At 42.9% G+C, this 26,576-nt stretch overlaps 1 protein-coding gene across 6 annotated transcripts in view; it reads right to left on the bottom strand.

The window, feature by feature from the left end:
• The window catches only part of LOC102446945 (cytosolic phospholipase A2 gamma-like), a 34,836-nt gene extending 9,274 nt beyond the window's left edge, over positions 1–25,562 (bottom strand). The window contains exons 1-13 of one of the 6 annotated variants that reach the window (XM_075911994.1): positions 25,470–25,540; positions 25,316–25,380; positions 19,813–19,929; positions 17,976–18,118; positions 16,439–16,637; positions 14,885–15,002; positions 12,837–12,977; positions 10,742–10,795; positions 9,526–9,591; positions 8,914–8,970; positions 6,041–6,088; positions 5,137–5,190; positions 2,909–2,953 (exon numbers count right to left, since the gene is read on the bottom strand). In XM_075911994.1, the coding sequence (XP_075768109.1) occupies positions 2,909–2,953; positions 5,137–5,190; positions 6,041–6,088; positions 8,914–8,970; positions 9,526–9,591; positions 10,742–10,795; positions 12,837–12,977; positions 14,885–15,002; positions 16,439–16,637; positions 17,976–18,067 (874 nt within the window). In that variant the 5' untranslated portion in view covers positions 18,068–18,118; positions 19,813–19,929; positions 25,316–25,380; positions 25,470–25,540. The other 5 variants (XM_025187975.2, XM_025187977.2, XM_025187976.2 and 2 more) reach the window with 5 other exon arrangements.
• Between the last annotated feature and the right edge of the window lie 1,014 nt (positions 25,563–26,576).

Raw genomic sequence — 26,576 nt, 5'->3', positions numbered from 1 at the left:
GCCTGCCTTGGACTCATTTTGAGGTTTTCCTTCACTGGAGATGCTCAATTTCGAAATAAGCTATTTCGGAATAATTATTCTGGAATAGGTTGTTTCGAAATAAGTGTGCAGTGCAGACGTACTTTAGAGTCACTCTGGTCTAGGAAACGGGCATGCTCTTTGAGTGGAGTCTCTGGGGGTCCAGAGTACGTGGACTCTCAAAGGGGGCCCACATTTTGCTGGGGGTCAGAGAGGTGAGGTCCCAGGAGGCGGAGGGGCTTAACACTTGAAAGAGTGCCCTCCCCCTCCCCCTCCCTCCCGAGAAGATCTGCCACAGAGAAAGTGCTTCCACCCAGGGACCATACAAGGGCCAAGAGTGGGTGGGGCGTGAGAGTCTGTGACATCCACCATTTGAGTTATGTGGCTCAGTGCATTTATCTGCTTGACTTGAGCTACTCAACTAATTGTGTCTGAACAAACAATTCATTTTAAAAATCCCCAAATAATTTTTTTTTACATTTTTCAGCCAACAGAAAATGTAATCCCCTCCCCTTTATCATAGAATCACAGAACCCTAGAGCTGGAAGAGACCTCAGAAGGTCATCAAGTCCAGCCCCCTGCTCTAGGTAGGACCAATCCCAACTAAATCAACCTGGCCAGGGCTTTGTCAAGCCGAGACTTAAACACCTCCAGGGATGGAGACTCCACTACTTCCCTAGGTAACCCATTCCACTGCTTCACCACCCTCCTAGTGAAATAGTTTTTCCTAATATCCAACCTGGACCTCTCCCACCACAACTTGAGCCCATTGCTCCTTGTTCTGCCATCTGTCACTACTGAGAACAGCCTCTCTCCAGCCTCTTTGGAACCTCCTTTCAGGAAGTTGAAGGCTTCCTTTTTTGTAGGATTTAATGTTTGGTTTGACACACAAGGAAATATTTCTTTTCTTCGTGAGTTTTGAAAAGGGGGTTTCTAAGTGAAATTGAAACACATTTCTAAAAAAAATAAAGCAAAAAATATCAAAATATTTCACTTTGAAAATTTCAGTATGGAATATTTTGGGTTTTTTTCCCCTTGATTATCTTTTGTTGTCATGTAAACCAGTGTTGCTCAACCAGTGGTACCCTTTGGGTACTTGAGAGAAGTCTGGGGAGTACTTCAACAGAACTGAAATTTGGAGAAAAATAAATTTGTTTTGTAAGTTTTACAGCACTTTATTATTTTTGTCCTGGTTACACCCACAAATTTCTATGATTAAGTTGTTTAAACAAAAAAGGTTGAGAAACACTGATGTAAACAGTTGAGCACATTCAGCAGAAATTCCTGAAATTTGTGCTGCTGACCCAAATCTGCATTTTTTCAGAAGAAAAAATGATGGAGCTGAAAATGTTCAACCCCTTCTAGTATTGAGTTTCCTATGCTGGAATTAGTTCAAACTGAAAAACAGAACCTTGCGTTGTTATTAGTAATTATGAGAACAGGTGCAAATTTTGCTCATCATCCCACCCAGCCCATTCTGCACCTGCTGGAATTCCTGAGAAGTGATTAAAACGGAAGCTTCTGGCTTAGAAAACAGGACCCTTGACCTGTGCAAAAAATCAACTGTGTTAACTTAGAGGCAGAAGTTGGCTCCGAAACACAGCTTGGCAAACGTTCTACAGCAGAGAAGTTTTTTCCTCACCATGAGAAATGCAATTTTCATGGCCTCAAATTCAGGTCACATTGGACACATCGTTTTTCTTATGGGGAAAAACATGTGAAGGGTTGAAACATTGTATTTTGTCCCTTTCAGGTTTGTGGCTTGTCTGTAAAAAAATCAAATTCTTTCATTCTGACTCCTAAATCTACTAGGGTATGTCTACACTACCCTCCTATTTCGAAATAGGAGGGTAATGTAGGCATACCGCAATTGCAAATGAAGCCCGGGATTTGAATATCCTGGGCTTCATTTGCATAAGCGGGGCGCCGCCATTTTTAAATCCCCGCTCGTTCGAACCCCGTGCCGCGTGTAGCCGCGCGGCACGAACTAGGTAGTTCGAACTAGGCTTCCTAGTTCGAACTACCGTTACTCCTCATTCCACGAGGAGTAATGGTAGTTCGAACTAGGAAGCCTAGTTCGAACTACCTAGTTCATGCCGCGTGTAGCCGCGCGGCACGGGATTCGAACGAGCGGGGATTTAAAAATGGCAGCACCCCGCTTATGCAAATGAAGCCCGGGAAATTCAAATCCTGGGCTTCATTTGCAATTGCAGTATGCCTACATTACCCCGCTAGTTCGAACTAGCGGGGTAGTGTAGATATACCCATAGAGAGTCAGAATAGTAATTCTGAACCAGCTCACAAAAACACCCAAAATGTCCACATTCAAAATAAGCCCCTCCCTCAAAACAACCATTCCGAGTCTCTTTAAACAGTTTGGGCAACACAAAATTGGGTTTAAGATGCCTCATGGGTTTTGACTATACCACTTGGCACCTAAATACCTTCACGACTCTGGTGCTATGTGACTTAGGAGTAAAGTCCTACCACTAGTCAACTGGCCTTATTCTCTGTCCTCCTTTTCATGCCTATTGAAAACCCCACCACCTATCTCTCAGGGGGCCTCTCATCTACATCTGGAAGGCAGGAGGAATCCCAACGCCCTCGCTGAAATGCACTTACAAAATGATATTTATCGATATTGGTGAAGACCAAGAGGCATCCATAAAGGGCATGTTGGAAAACCCTACACAGAGGTAGGGATACACCACAACAGAAAGGACATGAGAATTATTATCTGTGAGGCAGGGAGAGCAAGAGCAGATGGATTTGCTTCATTCAGAAATACATTGGCCCTGCACCTCTTCTTACAAAGACACTGATTGGGCCTTTTGAAAGCAGTTCACAAGAGGCTATTGAAGCCCAGAGCATAGGGATGAAAATGACTTACCTATGCCGCTTTTAATGTTTCCAGCAATTGATTTCTTCTTAGTTTCTGAAAAAAATATACTTGGGTTAGTCATCACCACACGTGCTTATTGACCATAATACAATCACCTTGACAGAACGGTCAGGCTAGGATGTTTAAGGCCAAATTAATATTCCCTGAAGGTTGTAAGTTATCACGAGAAAGAAAAAAAAAGTGGTAGAAATGTAAGATCTAATATATAGTATCTTCGATTCCTTTACCAGACCATGTCAATATGATGACACTTTCTTCTTTACAATACGTCCAAAATGTGTCCTGTCTAAATGTACGCTTGGGCTAAAGACCTTTTCCCAGGCTGCCCACCATCTCTCGTCACTTCTCTGTGAATTTCTCTACTGCAAGTGTAACCACCACCATGCAGATTGGAACCTGGGACTTCTGGAGCTTAGTATAGGAGCCTTCGGAACAGCAGTTCTTAAAGTGTGGTCCAGTGTGCCACAAAGCAATTGGAGGTGTGCGTCAGAGAACAGAGTTCAAAATGGCTGCCCTTAAAAGGGCAAACTGTTTTTTTTTCTTAACAACTTCTTTTCCCTGTCCTTTTGTTTGTTTGTTTGTTTTGCAATTTTTCCCTGTGGTTTTTTTTTACTCAACAACTTTTCCCTGGGGGCTTTTTTTTTTTTCTGGTCAACAACTTTTTCCTTGGGAATGGCTGCCCTTAAAGGGACAAGCCTCCTTTTTTTTTTTTTTTGCTTAACAAAAAAACCAAACAAACAAAAAAAAACCTTGGTATTCCCCATAAAAAAAAATTATTGCTTGGTGTTCCTCGGTCTTAAAAAGTTTAAGAGACACTGCTCTACAGTCTGAGCTGTATAAAGCCAGCTGGCTCTCGATTTAGGCTGTAGAGTTCTCTTGCTCTTATCTATTGCTGTAAGTGTTCTAAGTGCCACTCTGTGGGACTGTGAATCCCACCGGGGGTACGTCTACACGGCAACGTTATTTTGAAATAACTTAGTCTGCTTCTACACAGCAGGCAGTTATTTTGAAATAATGTTGAAATACTGTCAAGCTGGAAGATTGTTTACTCCGACTCCTGTAACCTTCATTGTACAAGGAGTAAGGTAAGTCAGAAGAAGAGTGCTCTTTTTCAAATTAAGTGCCATGTATACACTCCCAATTTCGAAATAAGCTATGCAATTGTTGTAGACCAATTTGCGTCGCTTATTTCGAGGTAAGCCCTGCTGGGTAGAGGCACCTTAGGTGTGTGGGGTACACCAAGAGAATCCATCCCACCCCTACTACACTCCAGTCTTTCCACATTTCAGCTACTAAACAGACTTTCCTTTGCTTGTGGTTCTGATTAGTAAGATCCTTCCTTGATGCTCTGTTTTGCAGCCCTGTTGCATATTACAGAGAATTTAAAATTCTCTTCTTCCTTATCGGTGCTCCTCAATTTCATTCTTCGCTACTCAGTCAGGATTATGGAATCCAGTGACAGAAATCGCACTTGGGGCATGACTGAAATAGCACAACGATACCACAAACTCTTCCATTCCAGACAAATGTGATGCAACTGCACTCAACTGCTTGAATTTCCAAGGCGCCTAAGGGAGTTAGGCTCATTGAAACTCAGTGAGATGTGGGTACCTAATTCTGACACAATCATTTAAAATTCTAGTCACTGGGGCTACGTCTAGATTACATCCCTCGGTCGACAGAGGGATGCAAATCAAGCACATTAAAATTGCTAATGAAGCAGGGATTTAAATATCCCGTGCTTCATTAGCATAAATATGGCCACCACTATTTTTTTTAAATGGAGTTTTTTTGAAAAAAAATGGCAGTCTAGATGCGGATTTGTCAAAAATAAACCCTTTTTCGACAGATCCCGTATTCCTCAAAAAATGAGGTTTACAGGATCTGTTGAAAAGGATTTATTTTCGACAGATCCATGTCTAGACTGCCTTTTTTTAAAAAAAAACAGTTTCAGAAAAAAAGTGGAAGCCATGTTTATGCTAATGAAGCACGGGATATTTAAATCCCTGCTTCATTAGCAATTTCGATGTGCTTAATCTACATCTCTTTGTTGATAGAGAGGTGTAGTCTAGACATACCCTGTGAACCATATTCACTAGAGTTTCTTCTGGACAGAGGCAAGCTGATGGGACAAGAAGGGTTTACCTTTGGTTCACTACAGCCAACTTGTGCTCATGGAAAACTCTTTGGAAAGAACTTGTGAAAATCACACTCACCAGATTGAGGAACATTCCTGGACTGCTTGTCAGAGCTTTCTGGGGCAGATGGATCTGGAAAAAAGGAAATACAGTGACCTCTGGCTCTGGCAAATGAAGCTCTCATTTCCGTTTCAGGAGTCTCGATGTTTGTTTGCTTTGATCTCCTCTAACAGTCTGCATCTACTGGGAAGCCAAGCCAGGACTAAATTTACCTTGGCAGGTGTTTCTTGATCAAGTTTATAGGCTACCGGGCTCGTGGGGTGTGTCTACACAGAACCATTATTTCGAGATAGCTAGTGTTATTTCGCAATAACAATGCAAACGTCTACACGGCCATTCCATTATTCTGAAATAATTTCATACTAATGGACGGCTTGTTCTGAAATCTGTAAACTTCATTCCAGATGGAATAACACCTCTTCCAAAATACCTATTTCGAAATAAGGCTTGTGTAGATGCTCCACTGTGGCTATTTTGAAATAGCCCCTTCCCAGGGCCCCCTGGGGCTCTAAATTGAGGTGGTGAGTCTACATTATGGGAGCCTGTCTCAGACTAATTTTGAGGCTTCCCTGCAGTGTAGACTCTCAATTTTGAAAGAAGCTATTTCAGAATAACTATTCAGGAATAGCTTATTTTGAAATAAGCGTGCCGTGTAGACATACCCTAAGGGAGGCATGAGATCTATTTATTTCATCAGTCATGCTGCAGAAAGCCAGCCTAGAGGAAGGTGGCTTTTGCCTCAGAGAGAAGTCTGCTTTTTCCTTCTCTGTTTTTTGTTTCCTTTGTGCTAGGATTCTGCATCAATTTAAACAAAAATAGAGTAATATGACATTCCAATCTTCTTGCATGAGTATTTCATGTGGTTTTAACTTCTTGGTTTCAATGCATTGAGAACAATTGGTGCAGGAATAGAGACACCTACCTGGTGAAGATCCTTCTGGCTCACCCTGAAATGTGCCTTCCATGTCATCTGGAAATATCATAAGAACATCTGGTCATGTCACAAAGTCACAGAAAACAACACAAACTTCCAAGGGTGGTCTAAACTTAGGTCAACTAAGCTAGTTCACCATATTTCAATTTAGCAAATGCTGGCCTAAGCCCTATCAAAGACAATTTTCTACGCCTATGGTTGTCTTCTGTGTTGTCTAGTAATATGGCCACATCCACACTAGGAATGATCAAACGTTTTCTTCAAAAAAATATTTTTCAGCTACAATGTTGGGTCATGGAGAGTTTTGGTTTTAGAAATATTATGATAGAAATAAAAAAAATCATGGGAAACAGAAATATCATAATTTTTAAAATACCGTCTTTTAGAGTATATAACCCGCAGGTTATACACATTATTACAAAGCCCGCCCACCCCTGCTGGGTATACATGTCCGCGGGGTATACAAGTTTATTTTTACTGGCCTGCACTACGCTCTCTGTTCTCCCCTCCCGGAGGAGGTTGGGTTGCGCCTGGCTGCGGTTGCGTGGAGCCTGGGCGTGAGTGCGTCTTCCCTCCTGCATGCCGGCCAGCTTACCTGTACTGTACTCTATGTTCCCCCCCGCTGGCAGCAGATATGTACAATTACCTTAAAGTAGCATATATAACCTGTGTTATACATGTTATACATGTCCGTAGGTTATCTAAAACTTTTTTTACACATTCAACAAAAAACGTGGGTTATGCACGGGTGTGGGTTATACACAAGTGCGGGTTATATATGCTAATTTATGGTAATTATGTTTACTAAAAAAGCTATTTTATCACATAAACACCATAGTTTAGGTTTGGTTTGGTTTGGTTTTCCTTTTTTTTCCCTCCACTCAAGCGCATTTAAAGAAGTGGGTTTTGCTCATGACACTATAAAATTCAAAATAACAGGCTTCTTACTCCAACTCCTGTAACTCTCATTGTACGAGGAGTAAGGGAAGTCGGGAGAAGAGTGCTCTATTTTGAAATAACTGCTGTGTAGACAGCGCCAAAAGTCAAAATACGTTATTTCGACTTAAGTTACACAATTAGCATAGCTCACGTTGCATAGCTTATTTTGATTTTAGCCTTGCTATATAGACCAAAGGACTATTCAATGTTTTTAAAGTTACAGACTAACACAGCTAACTCCTCGAAGACTTTTTTTATTGGCACCATAATGAATTCCATAAATAAAAACATCTAGATTTACAATATGGTTTCTTCTTGGGCCATCATTTGTTAGAGAATGCGAGTGCAAGTATTTATTGCAATGGACAACTAATACAATACAATTGGCCCAATTTGGGTAAAAATTAGAAGAGATGGTACTTTTGTAAAGAGATTTACAAATTTCCAGGAATATATCAGAATACTGAAATATTTGACTGGCTATCATCTGATATGATAGGGCTAGCATATCTTTGATCTGAAGACAATCACTGGCCTCTTCCATGCCAATAGCTCAGCCCCAAGTGAAGTCATAGAAATCACAGAATACTAGAACTGGAAGGGACGTCAAGAGTTCAAGTCCAGTCTCCTGTCCTCCCGGCAAGACCAAGCACTGTCTAGATTATCCCTGATATCCAATCTGCTCGTAAATATGAGCATTGGACTGCTAAACCCAGGGTTGTGAGCTCAATCCTTGTGGAGGCCATTTAGGGATTTGAGGCAAAAATTTGTCAGGGATGGTACTTGGTCCTGCTGTGAAGGCAGGGGACAGGACTCGATGACCTTTCAAGGTCCCTTCCAGTTCTAGGAGAGAGGCAATCTCCATTAATTTAATTTATTAAATATCTCCACACATCCTTCGGGCTCATTAGAAGATAGCCAGAAACCAGGCTGGGTGCGAAATGGTTTTCACATTCCACAAGAATTTCGGAGATTTCCACATTTGTCTGTCTCAAATGGATTCAATTCGCCCAAATCGGAAGAGGCGTTGGGAGTTGACAGTCCTCACCCTAAAACTTATTTCAGACAAATGGAGATGTCCTTTTTTTCAAAAATTTGAACTTGAAACCTTTTCCTTGTTAGGAATTAAGCTCATTTTCACAATGAGAAGTTATTTTCAACTGAAACAATGACGTATTGCAAATTGGTCAAAACCGGGTTTTTCATCAATATTGAAACTATTTTTTCCTATTTTTAAATGTAGGTTGTTAATAAAAATGAACACTTGCCAATTAACAGTTTGGGCGGAGGGGGAGAGGGGAAGGGAGACATTTTATGATGAACTAGCAGACATTCCCAACACTGCTTAGCCCCTCAACTGTAATAATATTTAGTTTTGGGTGGAAATTAAAATGATAATATACATGCTACAGTAAACCACTGTCTAGGGCAGGGAATTCATTTTGGGAGGGTCGCAAGGGAAAAGTTGGGGATGCAGGACACAGTAGAGGGAGCTGGAAGATGTGGGGGGCTCAGGGCAGTGGGTGGCAGATTAGGCTAGGGGACTTGGAGCATAGGGCTGGGAGGTGTGGAGGGCTAAGGGAAGGGAGTAGGAGTGCAGGAGTCAGGACAGAGGTTGGGAGGCACAGGAAGGGGACTCAGGGCAGAGGGCTGGCAGGCATAGGGGTCTGAGAAGAGGGCTGGGTGTGTGTGGGGCTCTGGGCAAGGGATTGGAAGGTTTGGGGGGCTGAGGAAATAGGGGGGGATGCAGGAGTCAGGGCAGGGGGCTCAGAGAGGGGGTTGAGAGGTGTGACAAGCTGAGCTTAGGATGAGGTTTCAGGAGTCAGAACCCCCCTGTTCAGAGCAGGGGGATGGGAGGCCCGGGGGCCCCTTGATTGGCTAATGACTCAGGACGAAACAGGCAGCTCCACGTATCTACAAACCATCCTCAGGTTCCATGGTAGGTGTTGGAAACCCCTCAACATGTCCTTCCGGACAACCTGAAAATGCCAAAAGGAATATCAGTCATTTCACAGAGCCATGGGTCATCATATCACCAACCTGGGTTCAACATTCATGTGCCAAAGACCAAGGTCAAGTCAATAGTTTCAAGCTTCACAAGGAATAAAACTGGTAGAAATTTGAGGAAATCCATTTATTTAATGGAAAATATTGTTCCACTGAAACATTCAACCCAATGAAAATTCGTACATAGTAGTGACATGTTGGGGGAGAGGTTCATTTTTCCAAATTTTTGAGGGATCCATAGAACATGGAAACTGATTTTTTCCAGTAAATTGATTTTGTTTTTGATAAAACCAATCCTTTTTTTAATTCAGATAATAGTAGAGACATATTTTTTATTTCTGGTGTTTCAATCCACATCCCACATTTTTCCCCCCTCAAAAAAAAGATTTTCCCTGAGGGACTGAGGTAGACCATGGACCTTTTCAGACATCAGCACGATCCCAATAGCTCTCGCCTTATCGCCTAGGTACATGTGATCAATATTTCCACCTGTGTTATTGGAGTGGCCGTGACCTGTAAAGACTTACTTCCTTGATCTGCCGCGAACGGTGAGCTTGAGTCTTTTTTCCCCTTAAAGAAGCCAAACAATATATCTGGGGAGAAGGAGGGAATAAAACAACAATTAGGAGAACCAATCATTTCACAATACTTTGACAATAATTCAGTCCTTTAGGTGCTGTAGGTGACAGGATGGAGACAAAGTATATTGATGAAGTTAGAGCCCTCCCATTTCGGTCTGATCCCCAACATTCTTGTCATTAAATTTCTACCTTGTCACTATTTCCTTCAGCCCATTTTGAACACTCACTTAATATGTCTCAGTGTCCCCCTCTAGAGGTGCCTGGGACCATTATAGAAATTTATGTCACCTTTATTTGTGGTTGAACTAAAGAGAGGAAACAACCTTTAGAGTGGGAGTGGCTTATATATGACTTCCTCTGTGTCCGCATGGCTCAAACCATCATCTAGAGCCATGTGAGTGGTTGGCTTATTAATTCAGGGTTTTTAAATACATAAAATTTGAGGAGATGTAAACATTTTGATCAAGTTTTTTTCCTGTTTGAAAAAGTGGGTTCATCAAAGTTGAAATCATCACGAAAAAACTATAAAAAGGAACAAACTAAAAATCAATGAAACATGATACTTCTTGAGAAACCAAAATTTTCTTTTCTTTTCTTTTTTAGATGTTCACTACAATTTTCTCTTTTTTTTATTCCTCATCTTTTTTTAAAATTGTATTCATTGAAGACAGTGGTGGGAGGATATAAAAAGATGCGAGAACAGTGGAGCAAACTGTGGATTTTTTACACTGAAACTACAAAACAGTTGTGCATTTTTCCTCTCAGAAAATTGTGGCTTTTCCAATCTCCTCTAATGAAAATGAAGAGATAACTAACACGCAGTCTAACACACAAGGATGGTACTTGGTCCTGCCATGAGGGCGGGGGATTGGACTCAATGACCTCTCAAGGTCCTTTCCAGTGCTATGAGATAAGTATATGTCCATATATTATATTACATTATTATATTAGAATCTATGCCATGAATGAAAATTGAATAAATAAGTCTGAAGAACATGAAACACTAAATCCCACAGGTGCGCAATCATAAACCAGGTCTACACTAGACCTCAAAGGTTGGCTTAAGGTACGCAACTCAAGCTACGTAGAAGAGAGAGTCCCACCCTGCACTAAACTTCTCCACTCTGGTTCCCGTGTATTAGGAAGACACAAACTAGCAAACCTTTTATGACTTTTTCATTTTCCGTTTTGCTGCCTGGGGCACTTCCCCAAAGACCTGCAAATAAGAAGTAAAAGCGTATAAATGGATTTGACAGTGTTGACATACACAAGTTCTCCTTCAGGTTGGTCGAGCTATTCTTTTGCACGTTAGTTTTGAACAGATAATTGGGGTTTTGACAAAATGAAAATTTCAAAGGACAATGTCTGTTGTCATTGAAAGTCTTGCTTATTAGAAAACATTTCTTAATTTTTATTGTATGTATGTATGTATTTATTTATTAGCTGAAAACTGATTTTTTTTCATTGTTCAAAAGGGTTTAGCCAGCTAGGTTTTGTTTTTCACTATTTTTGAAGTGAAAATTTTTATTTTGAGGGGGTTTTCTTTTCTTTTCTTTTCTTTTCTTTTCTTTTCTTTTCTTTTCTTTTCTTTTCTTTTCAGAAAAGTCTGACTTCTCAACTGTGACTTAATTCAGGCTAGATCTACACTGGCAGAGAAAATTGATGGAAGATACCCAAATCTAGCTACGTGACTTGCATAGATGGAGTCAACATATCTTGCACTGATTTTCTTGGGCATCCCCACAGCGGGAGGTCAATGGGGGTGTGTCTAGACTACATGCCTCCTTCGACGGAGGCATGTAGATTAGCCAGATCGGAAGAGGGAAATGAAGCCGCGATTAAAATAATCGCGGCTTCATTTAAATTTAAATGGCTGCCCCGATCTGCCGATCAGCTGTTTGTCGGCAGATCGGGGGAGTCTGGACGCGATGCCCCGACAAAGAAGCCTTTCTTCATCGACACAGGTAAACCTGGTTTCACGAGGCTTACCTGTGTCGATGAAGAAAGGCTTCTTTGTCGGGGCATCGCGTCCAGACTCCCCCGATCTGCCGACAAACAGCTGATCGGCAGATCGGGGCAGCCATTTAAATTTAAATGAAGCCGCGATTATTTTAATCGCGGCTTCATTTCCCTCTTCCGATCTGGCTAATCTACATGCCTCCGTCGAAGGAGGCATGTAGTCTAGACACACCCTGGAAGAAACTCTCCCATCGACTTCTCTTACTCCTTGCAACTGCAAGGAATTCTAGAGTTGATAGAGGTTCCCTCAGCATTCGATTAAGAGGGTCCTTACCAGACCCACAAAATCAAATGCTGGAAGATCGACTTCCAGAATGTCAATCCTCTGTTTAGTGTAGACATGGTCTCACTTTCCCATCATGTGTCATTTTCCCCCATCCACAGAATGAGCATCCTTCTCACTCAGAAAAGTGATCCAAGAGCGGTGGGTGAAAAGTGTTATTTACTCCTTGACGTAATACAAGAACCAAGGGTCTCTCAATGACATTAATAGGCAGCAGGTTTAAAACCAACCAAAGGAAGTACTTTCTCACCCAACATAGCACCAACTGATGGAATTTCGTTGTTGAGGAATGTTGTGAAGGTCAAAAGTATAATAAGATTCAAAAAAGCTGCAGATAAGTCCATGGATGGTAGGTCCATCAATGCCCATTAGCCATAGAGGGCAGGAATGCAGACCCACACGCTGTCCTAGCCTCATATTTCCAGAAGCCGGGTGTGGACAACAGGAAGATCAATCATCCAGTGATTTGTTCCCTCTGAAATGGTCACTATGAGAGGACTGGAGGTGGGGCTAGATGGACCTTTGTTCTGATACGCTGGGGCTGTTTCTATGTTCTTGTTGAAATGAAATATTTTGAGTGATCTGAACTTTTTAGTCTTATTTCTATTTCCAATTAGCAAAAAAATGGGAGCATTTCCTTTGAGAACTTGAACATTTTCATGACATGGGAAAAAAGTTTTTTGGGCATCTCCACTATCTAGAGAACAGTTTGGTATGATTATATAGGGCATCTGGGTGTTGGAAGAGATGAGTGAAAGGAAGGAGGGATGAGGAGGGATATATAGATGGATTGAGAGCTGGTGGGTTCTGGACATTGTCCATATTGGTCAATTATACATGAAAAATATGACCCCATTTCAGAATGTCAAGATTTCATGGTTTTCTTGAAATATTTTTTCAACTAACCAGCTTGAGTTTTCTCCGTCTATTAAGAAGCAGGGACACAAGCACTCACCTTGAAGGTAACTCATGTTTTTCTCTTCTTTCTTCTTCTTTAGCTCCCCATCCTTGTATTCACTTCCAAAGAATTCTATGGGCACACTTGCTCCATAGCCAATAAAACTAGCTTCATGGGGGGTGAACTCAAACCAGGTTGCTGAAAAATACAAGAGAGAGTTTGGAAGCTAAGCCCAGCACTAGTTTTGAGGTGGCGGATGGATCACCAAGAGAAGAACATTAGGGAAAAGTGGTCATAGGTATCCCTAACTCAGTAGAATATGAGCATTTTTCAAACAATGTCTAATTAATAGAGACAAGTATCAGAGAGGTAGCCATGTTAGTCTGAATCTGCATAAACAACAAGAAGTCCTTTGGCACCTTATAGCATAAGTTTTCATGGGCAAAGACCCACTTTGTCAGATGCATCTGATGAAGTGGAACTTTGCCCATGAAAGCTTGTGCTCCGATAAATCTGTTAGGGTATGCCTACATTACCCTCCTAGTTTGAACTAGGAGGGTAGTGTAGACATACCCTTAGTCTGTAAGGTGCCACAGGACTTCTCATTGTTTATACATTAATAGAGTTTCTTCCCATCCGTGATGTCCCATCTTCAAAACCTCCCTTGATTCCTATTCTCCAGGAAACTATTGATCTTCACCTCTGAAGTTCTAACTATAATTCCCTCCCAATTGCTTCTGGGTTTGGAATTCCTGCCTTGCAAGCCACGCAAATACCAGAAGTTTGAGCCCAGGAGCTGAACCAAAAATGCTGTAGAAATAGCCAGTTTGATTGTAACCGAAAAAGAAACACCTCCCCAGTTTTTCACCAAATTACAAAGTGAATGAAAAAAACCATTTTGAGTTGACATAAAATGAAACTTGGTTGTCATGCACTTGGCTCATCTTCCCTTCCTTGATGCAGTTGTTTTCACTTTACTGACTTCATTTGAAATTGAAAGACCATTTTAAATCAACAAGTAGAAACAAATTAGTTTATAATTTGTTTGCCCAAATAAAGCTTTGCATTGTATTTGAAGTGAACTCCACAACTACAGGCCTGAATATGCATTTTTAGTGAAAATCCATTTTATTAAAAAGATTTATCTTAGTTGAACTTGATTATCCCCTTTTCCAACGTTATCCTCCCTATCCACACATCTTCCACCTTGCCTTTTCCTACTGTCAAATTCATGGCATCTTCTAAAGCATCACCACCCATGAAGAATTCTTTCCATGTTCCAGAAAGCCCATGTGATCTAGAAGTTCATCTACAGTTCCTTCCGTTGTTTCCAACAGCATCTTAGGGCATGTCTACACTAGCGCTAAGATCGACCTGCAGGAGGTTGATCTTCTAGCATTTGATTTAGTGGGTCTAATGTAGACCTTCTAAATCAAACACTGAGGGCAGCCCCTGCCAGCATCTGGTACTCCTCGTTCTGCGAGGAGTAAGGGACGCCAACAAGAGCATATGCTTCCATCAGCCTCTTGTTGTGTGGACACTGCCATGGCTCACGTTAAGGTTAGCCAACTCCAGCTACACTTTTGTGTTGCGTACCTTAAACCAACCTGCCTAGTCAAGTTTGAATTACTCTGGGGAGTCGTTATTTTGAAATAGAGGCACCATAGGGTCCACACTCTTGCTATTTCGAAATAACTATTTCAGAATTAGTGTTATTTCTGATGAAAAGCAGGAGTACAGATTTTTAATTAAGCAGACTGTTATTTCAGAATAACGGGCTTGGTAGTGTGGATTCTCTGCTTACAGATTCGACCTCAGGGAGGGTTATTTCGAAATTAAGTCCTAGTGTAGACCAGGGCCTACTGAGAATCAGGCTTGGATGAAGAAAATGAAACTAAAATATGGTTTTGATAAAATGTCTAGGGAGAAAGCAAAAGAATATTGCAGACAATGTCATGCAGCATTGAAAAATCCATTCACAATCTTGGCAAAGAAAAAAAAAGATTTACTTTCCCCCCCCAATGTGCTCTAAACATAACCTCAACATCTCTGCCACCTTGAGGATCTGCATGTTGATGAGGCAACCCAGTGAAGTTTGTTTTTACCTGCAGAGTATTCAGTTACTTTGCTGAAACTTTGCTCATCCACCGCTGCATACATGGGGTAGGGGTTTCTTCCATTCTCAGCTGCACCCCGCTGCTCCGACAAGTGTCCCTTGTCCAGCTGTAAAGACAGGATTCGATAGGTCCAGACAAACACACTCTGAATTCTAAACTATGGTTTTCACATTGCCCATGCCCCGACGGCTCAGCCTAAACCTGAGCATCCAGTGTTAGAACATTGCCACACCCTAAGAAGATTGCTAGACAGGTGTGGAATTTGCCTTCATTCACCCAAGTGATGAACTGACTTAAGTAACTCCACTGAATTCAATGGAGCCTCTCACATGTACATAGGTATCATAGAATCCCAGGGAGGGCAGAGACCTCAGGAGTCATCGAGTCCAGCCCCGCCCAAGACAGGACCAACCCCAACTCAATCATCCCAGCCAGGGCTTTGCCAAGCCCGGACTTTAATATATGGAGATAGACATATCTCAAGGAGCCTGAAGGGACATCAAGTCCAGGCCCCTGCCCTCACAGCAGGACCAAGTACCATCCCTGACAGATTTGCCCCAGATCCCTAAATGCCTCCCTTGAGAGGTTGCTGGGTCCCAATTGACCCCAGGTCTCCCACCCTTCAGCACCTCCCACACACCACTGAAGATGCTGGGAAACGGGAGGGAGGACCTAACCAGTGGAGCTGATGGTGGGTGTTGGGCATCGACTGAGTTTTTCCATGAGTGTCCCAGCCTTGGAGTATTGACAGAGTCAGTGCCGAGGAGTGTGGACATGCCAACCCAGGCTGAGAAATTCCAGGCACATCCCCCTCGGTCCACTGACCAGATCAACCAGGTCGTGTAGACATGACTTATGTCATTTTGAGCTGTTCAAGGAGGATGTTTTAAAGGTAGTGAGTTATCTAGTGGGATTTTCAAAAAAAAAATTTAGTCCCCTAAATCCCCATTGAAATCAATGGGTTCTAGGTGTCAGGGTGCTCTTCCCTCAAGCTCATTCCTTTAAAATATCTGGTCTTGGGATGCCACAAATCTCAGTTTCCCCTAAGCACATTTTCCCACCTCCCAGAGACATTGTGGGTATGTCTAGACTACAGGGTTTTGTCGATAGAAGTTTTGTCGACAGATACTGTCGACAAAGCTTCTGTCGACAAAGAGCATCTAGACTACATCCAGTTCTGTCGACAAAGCAAGTCGCTTTCTCGACATAACAGTGTGGACGCAAAGGACAGTGTAGATGCAATAATACCTTCTATCGACAAAACTCTGTCGATAAAAGGCATTATTCCTCGTAGAATGAGGTTTACATACGTCAACAAAACTGCCGAATTCTGTCGACGTTATGTCGACATAACTCAAAGGCAGTGTGGACGCAGGTATAGTTTTGTCGACAGAAGTCCACTTTTGTCGACAAAACCCTGTAGTCTAGACACACCCTGTGAGGCTAACCTCCTGGAAGGATCATGAGGGGCGCTCATCCTTTGGAGAGGGGGGCCAGACGAGGATCCTTAGCGAGAGACAAAAGGAAACGTTTTCCACCCACCTCGTGTATCATTCCATAGATCGCAGTGTAGGCCCAGAAATCGGTCAGTGAGTAGTTTTCATCCTTAGCTGCCTCAAGTAATATTTTTGTGGCTTTGGGGAGGTTCCAGGTCCATTTGTCAAGTCGAGTGCACATGCGTTCCACCAGGGCCTGCAATTTCTCTGTCCAGTCCTCATGTTTGTAGAGAGACGACATACACCTGCCAGAGCCACAAAACACACCATTGCAGGGGGGAATGGAATAGGGGCTTTTATCCCCAGCCCCTTCAGTCTCTGCACAGGTCTTTATTAGATTATTCTCACGCAGTGGTGTACTTTTGCAGGATCTCACGGCTAGCTGCTGTGGAAAACCACATTAGCAGTTGTACAATTTATGTCCCCCAGCCCCTTCCCAAACTAAGCTAATGGAGAATCTCCATTAGAAGTATGCAGGGTCCATGACACACAGTGTGAATGGCTCTGATTACAGCCGGGCTAGTTGTAACATCCATACATCTCCACAGCCACCCATGGCTCCACTGCTGAAGTGTGGACTTCAGTGGGGCCATTTGTACAGAAAGTTTGGCAGTATGGTTCAGTGGTTGCAGCACTAACCTAGACATCAGAAAATGTGGGATCTGCTTACCCACAGATTTATCCCCAGTCACATTCTAAGCCTCGGCCCTTTCCCACCTCACAGGGACACAGTAGAAATAAACACAGCTGAGCTCAGTTACGGTGTTAATGGGGGAAAATCAGGCCCTACAAGCGATTGAAAGTTGCCCACTCATGTCAGTCTCCTGTTCAATTGCTCCAAGACCAGAGTTCCTAAACCCCTTAGGTTCTGTGTCAATTGCTCCTCACTGTGTGGCCCTGTTACACCAGCCAGATGTTCTGAAGGACATGATAGAATCCTAGGGTGGACAGAGACCTCAGGAGTCATCGAGTCCAGCCCCTTGCCCAAAGCAGGACCAACCCCGACTCAATCATCCCAGCCAAGGCTTTGTCAATCCAGGACATAAAAACCTGTAGGGTTGGAGATTCCATCCCCTCCCTAGGGAATCCATCCCAGTGCTTCCCTGCCCTTCTAGGGAAATAGTTTTTTCCTAATATCCAATCTTTGTTTGATACCATTCTCCCTGGTAAGAAACCACTTGCCAACGGTTGTGAGGGAGAAATCTGAACTTCTGTTGTTTCAACATTATGGTCCCTATGGGTGTATCTAGACTACAGGGTTTTGTCGACTAAAGTGGACTTTTGTCGACAAAACTATACTTGTATCTACACTGCCGCTGAGGTCTGTCGACATAACATTAACAGAACTCAGCAGTTTTGTCGAAGGCTGTAAACCTCATTCTACAAGGAATAACACCTTTTGTTGTCAGAATTCTGTCAACAGCAGGCGTTATTGCATCTACGCTGTCCTTTGCGTCTACACTGTCATGTCAACAAAGCGGATTGCTTTGTCGACAGAACTGGATGTAGTCTAGACGCTCTTTGTCGACAGAAGCTTTGTCAACAGTATCGACAGTATCTCACATCCCTTGACATGCGCTTACCAAGTTGACCCTGAGACCCCACACAGGTACATGATGGCATCCAGGAGGCCCTGAGTTTGTAGCTCCTGCAGGGTTCCATACAGGGCTATCATGGCCCGGAGGCCTCCCCCAGCCCCCAAGATGGCGATATTCGGCACGTCATCCTGAGGAAAGGAGAAAAAACCCGACACCATATAAACCGGGGTTGCTGAAGAAACACCATTCATCATCTAAGTTACTTCCACGGTTACTACAGAAAAAGACCCACATTCCCACTTAGGAGATGCCATCATGCGGTTAAGAACATAAGAACATAAGAACGGCCTTACTGGGTCAGACCAAAGGTCCTTCTAGCCCAGTATCCTGTCTGCCGACAGTGGCCAGCACCAGGTGCCCCAGAGAGGATGGACTGAAGACAATGATCAAGCGATTTGTCTCCTGCCATCCCTCTCCAGCCTCTGACAAACAGAGGCCAAGGGCAACATTTTATCCCCTGGCTAATAACCTTTTATGGACCTAACCTCCATGAAATTATCTAGCTTCTCTTTAAACTCTATTATAGTCCCAGCTTTCACAGCCTCCTCTGGCAAGGAGTTCCACAGGTTGACTACACGCTGTGTGAAGAAGTACTTTCTTTTATTAGTTTTAAACCTGCTACCCATTAAAATGAAACGAATATCTTGTAGGACCCAGATCTGCAAACATTTCCACATGTGAGTGTCTTTATTTGCCACTTTATTTGCACTCGTTTACATTAGACAAATCCCAGCAGTATCTTCAAACCAAGGAGAAGTCCTGTGGACTTTAGAAACTTGGGGCACATTAATACTTACTGGAAGACCAGCGTTCTGTAGGTTGATTTTCTGGCGTTAGATTTGGTTGGGGGTGACTCTGGTTGGCATCTGTACTCCTTGCTGTTGTGAGGTGTAAGGGAAGCTTATGGGAGCATTTGCTTCTCTAGGCCTCCCACTGTGTGGATGCTACCAAGGCTCGGCTTAAGGTAAACTGACTCCAGCGATGTATTTTACTTAGCTGGAGTTGCGTACTTTAGGCTGACCTTGGTCTAGAGTAGACTAGTCCTAACAGATTTATTAGGACATAAGCTTTTGTGGGTAGAACCCACTTTATCAGATGTATTGCAGTGGAGTTTACAGAGGCAGGGGTGCATATATAGAAGGACAACAAAAGAAAGCTAATCAAGTCAGGATGGCAGGGGAAATTAACTTTGTAATGCGTGAACCAGCTATGATCCCTACTCAATCCTGTGTTCTTAGCACTGAATTTGCAAATGAATTCCAGTTCCGCTGTCTCCCTTTCTCAGGGCCAGATGGAAACATGGGTGAGCCGGGTAGCTGCCCATGGCGCCAACCAATGAGGGGCGCTTGATGGCAGGATTATTCTAGGAGGGGGTGGGTGGGATTCTGTGGCCTGCACTGAGCAGGGAGTCAGACTAGATGATCATAATGGTCCCTTCTGACCTTGAAGTCTATGAGTCTATGAGTCTATGACATAGGCCATCAAGAGCCAGCAATGCCTCTCTGCCATGTATCTTGGCCAAACCGGACATCTCTACAGACTCACTGCTCTTTCCTTCATTTCTATTGAAACATGTATTTAGGTTCATCTGAATTCAGCAACGCTCTTTGCCATGCACTTAATTTTAGCCGTTCCCTCGAGTGGTTTCAGTTGGCTTTACTCTAAAAGACTTAAAAAAATAAACTAGGTAAACAAAACAAAAACCCAAACCCACAACTTGCTGAAGAACATATTTTCACCAGCTCTGCACTAAGTAATCATTCTCGTTGTCAATTTCCTTTATATCCCTCTAGTGTTCAACAAGACATCAACGGACACCTACCAGATTACAGGGAATTCCAAGATTATCCAGGCATTTCTTCACCCGCACCTTTCTGTTCCTTGTGCCTAGTTTTTCCCCTGCTGATAGTTCATGGGAAATTCTGATTTTACCTTCACCCTGGAGGAAAGAATGTCAAGAGAATGTATCAGTGCTCAAAAAATCTGTCAGGATGGGACAACGTATAGAGATCCAGAAATTCCATTAACGGATCATATGATCATAGAGCTGGAAGAGACCTCAGGAGGTCATCAAGTCCAGCCCCCTGCCCAAGGCAGGACCAATCCCAACTAAATCAACATAGCCAGGGCTTTGTCAAGGTGGAACCTGTTTAGAGGGATTTCACACCTCTTATATTGAAACAACAGAGGGGAAAACTCAGGGAGGAGAAAGAGAGTCAAAGTGGTTGAGGGACAAATATCTGTTGGTGAAAGAAAGAAGCTTCCAAAGATCACAGAGCCCTTCTCCAGATCTCAGAAAGGGACTGAGAGCATCACAGATCAGTACATGGTGGCCCAGCTTATTAAGCATAAAGGAGTTAACACGTGTTGCAAGAAATCGTTCCAAATCCAGTCTCCTGGGACCAGCAGGTCAACAACTACAATGAAAACAGCAGAGAAACTCATGGACACTTCCAGGTGCATGTCTTTGTAGGGGACTCTCAGACCTTCTTAAGGACTGGTCCATAGGAAAAACATACCTCTTAATAGATCATTGACCATATCAAGGAGCCATTAGGTTCCTGAACTACCCTTAATGGCTCTTACTTACATTATCCCGACCGGAGCCCTCCTCAACAGTCCCCACCAAAAGGATCTGCTTCTTTTTCTATGCTCCCTCCCTGTGTAGATGGCTCCTTTTTGTGCAAAAGCCTCTTCGTAATACATGACCTTTTACAGTATTTTTAAGTTTAAAATTAATCTTCCGGGTAATTTTTCACAATATAACCACTTGATTCCTCTTTCTGCTTAAATATAGGGCATTGGGTTATTCATCGGTCACCTACTTATGTCAGCATTTCTTCAGCCCAAAGCATAGAATAACTAAGCTGAAATCTGGGAGGCTCTGTTCAATGCTACTTAATTAGGGTATGTTTAAACTACATCCCTTTTTCGATTAAGGGCTGTAAATTAAACATATCGAAATTGCAAATGAAGCTGGAATTTGAATTTCCCGCACTTCATTTACATAATAGCGGCAACAGCTTTTTTTCAAAAAAATAAAATAAAAAAAACCCACGGTCAAGATAGGGATCCTTTGACTGAAATGCCCCATTTCGAAAGATCTGTAATACTCAAAAAATGGTAGGCTCCCTTCAATCCTACATATTTAGATAAATAACAATCCCTTCTAACTGTTAATTAATATCATATTTCTATAAACCTACAACTTCAGTCATTAGGAGACAATGATAATACATCACATAGCATATTAATTAATTATAACAGCATATTAGGTAATTACAACAGTGCACAATAAATGAACAATCAACACAAATCATTGGCTTCAGTAGAAAATAGACACATAAAAGATTGGAGAGAAAGAGAGAGAGAGAGAGCTCCCAGGATGTAGAAGATACGCCTTTTTTTCCTTCTCAACTCCTTTTGAATTTCAATCACATTTGTGAACCCATCTCTAATAGATACTGTAGGAAATTCTAGAAAGATGAGAAATTAACTTCCCTATTTCTATAAAAGAACAGAGAAGTTCTACCTTGGCACACTTCCAATCCTTTTAACTTAACTATAGTCAACAAAGATAGATAGGGAGACAGACAGACAGATAATTCAAGATCTATATATAAAAGACATAGAAACACAGACAAAGAGATGATAAAAATATACAAACAATGGAAGATAGAAAGTAGGTAGGTAGGTAGCTCAAAAGATGAAGAGATTTTCAAGGCAGCTTAATTACTAGCGAGGAAGGTAAGTAGATAGAAAGATGGATAGGTGGGTAGATAGGTAAGTAGGTAGGTAGATCAATAGATCATGAGATTTTCAAGCCAGCTTGATTACTTTTTCCAACACTTATAGGCGCTGCTGAAAACTCTAGCCACTTTAGTAATGTATTCCCCTCTTGACTCAACAGAACAAAGACCTCATATGTTCCCACAGCTCCAACTACTTATAAACAATCAAAATCAGCCCAGTCCCATGCTGTGCTTGGCCCTAGCTCTGACAGAGCTTCTGGAGAGCACACGCATGGAACTGGCCCAAGACAGAAGCCGTGTGGAACACAGCTGGCCCTCGTCCTTATCAGTGGATGGCAGGATACACACCTAGAGCGATTCTGTAACCCTGACAAACAGGCCCTGAGTGCCCCAAACAACCAGCCGAGCCCCCTCTTAGTCTGTCTTGCCTGAGCGATGACCCTCCAGGGTAATAAATGAACCGGCTTGGCAGACGTGTACGTTACCTTTCGATAGTGATGGCCACATTTCTTTCTAAAACCTGGCCTCTTCATATTGATGTCCCTCGGGTTCCCTGCCTGGCATACTCTCCCCCTCAAACCCAGAGACCTTCCCCTTACTTTGAAAGAAGGACCATCGATCCCGCAAGAGGCAGAGTTGAAATGTCTCTCGGCCGTGGGCTTTGCTACAGAGGACTGGGCTGCAGCAAATCACTGGCGACAGCTCTTGTCTTCCACGCTCTACTACAATTTAAAAGTAGCCGGCTTACTCTCTCCGTTGGCTTTGCCATGCTATTTGCTTGCAGCAGCTGCTACTTCCAAGTCAGCTCCGGTCAGTCAGTTCTGCTTTCGGATCTCTCAAAAGCTTAAAACTTCTCTCCAGCAGCTTTTCTGCCAGCACCTGCCTGACTTCTGCCTTTTAGACTGTCCCAAGCCATCAGTTCTTTTATAGGGTGTATTCCTAACCCTAGACAGCATGTGCTCACTGACAGGCAACCCACACCCACCACCCTGGGACATTGCCAGCAGCCAATACTCACTGTTTACTTCGGAGCTAAGAGCTTCCTTAAAGAGATTTTTGTCAGTGCATCATTTTGTAACCATCGAATCCCAGATCCCCCGGGCTGGCAGAGACCTCAGGAGTCACCGAGTCCAGCCCCCTACCCCAAGCAGGACCAAGCCCAACTCAACGATTTTCATCTAACCCTTGGCTTTTTGAGAATGACCATTAGTCACCGTTAGTCACATTGAATATAGTGACAGAGGGAATGCTGAATTACTGGATCAGGGTCGTGATCCATCTACCTCGGTGAGTGCAGGCATTGGCGGTACCAGATGTATTTCAACGTAAGACACGGCCAACTCCCCAGTGAGGAGAGAAGCAGTAGTATGTTCCTTTGGGAAATGACTTGAAAATTACAACATTGTTATTGCTTAATGTTTGGCGGTACGGGGGGGGGGGGAGAGAGAGAGAGAGAGTATAAAATGGCCTTTTATATGATTTAAAGTGCTGTCTGTCATGTGGTGTTACACAATTGTTTATTGGGCGCTGGTGACTACTGTTTAATGATTAACACAGTGAAAGCCACTTCTGTTACTTGCTTCAGATTTTCAGTCTCCAGGAACATAAAAACCAAGGGCAGTGACCACACAAGTACAAGGCCTAATCCCTTTGACATGTTTTATTCATTTTACCCAGAAAGTTGTGACTATCCAAACATGCACAAACTCCATACTCACCTAAGCCCTCACCTTTCCCATTATTAGCACTTTATTAATTATGTGATTCTGTCTAGACATCTCTAAAAATCGTAACCCTCCTTTCATTCCTAGACACTTAGGCTACGTCTAGACTACATGCCTCTGGCGACAGAGGCATGTAGATGAGGCTACCAGGCATAGGAAAATGAAGCGGCGATTTAAATAATCGCTGCTTCATTTAAATTTACATGGCTGCCGTGCTGAGCCGATCAGCTGTTTGTCGGCTCAGCGCTGTAGTCTGGATGCGCGGGTGTCGACATCAAAAGCATTTGTCGACCACCCAGGTAAACCTCATCCCAGGAGGCATACCTGGGTGGTCGACAAATGCCTTTGATGTCGACACCCGCGTGTCTGGACTACCACGCTGAGCTGACAAACTGCTGATCGGCTCAGCGCGGCAGCCATGTAAATTTAAATGAAGCGGCGATTATTTAAATCGCCGCTTCATTTTCCTATGCCTGGTAGCCTCATCTACATGCCTCTGTCGCCAGAGGCATGTAGTCTAGACGTAGCCTTAAGGAATCCTGATTTGGATGGGTTGTGATGTTCTCTTTATTCTCGTTAACATTGGTGCACAATAAGAACATAAGAATGGTCAACCTGGGTCAGACCAAAGGTCCATCTAGCCCAGTATCCTGTCTACCGACAGTGGCCAGCACCAGGTGCTCTAGAGGGGGTGGACCGAAGACAATGATGAAGCGATTTGTCTCATGCCATCCCTCTCCAGCCTCTGACAAACAGAGGCCAGGAACACCAATTCTATCCCCTGGCTAATAGCCTTTTATGGACCTAACCTCCATGAAATTATCTAGCTTCTTTTTAACCTCTGTTATAGTTCTAGCCTTCACAGCCTCCTCTGGCAAGGAGTTCCACAGGTTGACTATGCGCTGTGTGAAGGAGAACTTTGTTTTATTAGTTTAATACCTGCTACCCATTAATTTCATTTGGTGTCCTCTAGTTCTTCTATTATGGGAACTAATAAATAACTGTTCTTTATTCACCCCCTCCATACCACTCATGATTTTATAGACCTCTATCATATCCCTCCTCAGTCTCCTCTTTTCTAAACTGAAAAGTCCTGGTCGCTTTAACCTCTCCTCATATGGGACCCGTTCCAAACCCCTAATCATTTTAGTTGCCTTTTTCTGAACCCTTTCTAAGGCCAAAATATCTTTTTTGAGGTGAGGAGACCACTTCTGTACACAGTATTCAAGATGTGGGTGTACTATAGTTTTATACAGGGGCAGTAAGACATTCTGGGTCTTATTTTCTATCCCTTTCTTAATAATTCCTAATAATCCCTTTCTTAATAATCATGTGGCTAAGGCGGAAGCTGGAAACAGATGTGCCATTACAGCATCATTATGGTTTGAAATTAATCTTCCAGTTAATTTTTTCACAATATAACTACTTGGTTCCTCTTTCTCCATAACACTAGAGCATTGAGTTGTTCTTTTGGTCACGTACTTATATCAGCATTTTTTATGTCTAAAGACTGAAATAGTTAAACTGAAATCTGGTAGGTTCCATTCAATCCTACATACTTAGATAAATAACAGTCCCTTCTCACTCTTAATTAATGCGATATTTCTGTAACCCTACAACTTCAGTCATTAGGAGACAATGTTAATACATCACATAGCATATTCATTAATTATAACAGCACACAATAAATGATGAATAAAAATAATTGGCTTCAGTAAAAATAGACAAATAGAAGGAAGGCCCCCGCTCACAGAACTTGGCACGCACAGGGCTGAGAGTGCAAAACACTCATCGGTGCTAGGTACCGACTGCAGAGCAATCATTGATACTAGAAAGCACATGATCTCACCAGCTCATTAGAAAAGACCTTGGTACTCACTCCTCATGGATACAGACTCAGGTTCAAGAAAGGGTCTAAAATGACAGAATGGTGGATAGAGATGATCTAATCAAAACACAAGGTACAGGGTGATGGGTGGTATCTAAGATCAGAGGGTAGCAACCTGATACATCAGCAGTGAGGTGTGACTTGTATCTGTATATAAGGTGGTGCCTTGGGGGGACAGCCTTTGAATGACCTAAGGGACAGTGGGGTCTCCCACCGATTGAGTCATTCCATTGTGACAAGTCCACGTGCATAGTGGTTCCATAGAGTCTACTGACAACTGTGACTGTACTTCGCTCTACAGTAAACCTGACCATCCTTATCTGGGGCTCTCTTGGGATCTGCTGTGGAGACTAAGTACACAAGCTGACGTGGCCCACATCACTGAGCACACACGCAAGCAGCCTTCTGGTTATCATCATTGACGGAGCCAGAGACCTGTGAGGACACCTCGGCAGTAAATCCTAACCAGCCCTCCATGAAGAACTACAGATACAAGAGAGATAAAGATAAATGACATAGAAACACAAACAGACAAGTAGATAATAGAAGCTAGACTGACAATAAAAGATAGAAAAGTAGGTAGGTAGGTAAGTAGGTCCTGAAATTTTCAAGCCAGCCTAATTATTTTTGGCAACTCTGGAAGGCTCTGCTTAAAACAATAGCCACATTAGTAATATATTCCCCACTTGATACAAAAGAACGAAGATCTCATACGTTCCCAGAGCTCCAACTAATTATAAACAAAGAAAATCAGCCAGCCCAATGCTGTTCTTGGCTGTAGTTCTGACACATCTTCTGGAGAGCACACGCATGGAACTGGCCCAAGAGAGAGGCGTTGGGGAACACAGCTGGCCTTGTCCTGATCACTGGATGCCGGGAAACACGTTTATACTGATTCTGTAACCCTGACAATCAGGGTTTGCCCCTAAACAACCTGCCTAGCCCCATCTTAATCTGTCTTGCCTGAGGTTTGGCCCACCAATGTAATAAATGAAACCACTTGGAAGACATTGGAAATCCAACCCCCTGATAAAAGCATGATCTACCCCGACAATTTTCAACTAACCCCTTGGCTTTTTCATAGTGACCGTTAGTCACCCTTAGTATCTAACCCATGGCCTCAACCATCTAGAAACACTTTGTGGTTGTACCTCATTCTACTCCTGCGCTGTTTCCCATTCGATGGTAAGTGATTGTAGCTTAGAGGGGGTGAAATGACGCC

The sequence above is a fragment of the Pelodiscus sinensis genome, chromosome 30 (genome assembly GCF_049634645.1).
Source record: "Pelodiscus sinensis isolate JC-2024 chromosome 30, ASM4963464v1, whole genome shotgun sequence".
Taxonomy (NCBI): domain Eukaryota; kingdom Metazoa; phylum Chordata; order Testudines; family Trionychidae; genus Pelodiscus; species Pelodiscus sinensis.
Note: the sequence above shows the minus strand (reverse complement) of the source record. Positions and strands in the feature narration are given on the sequence as shown.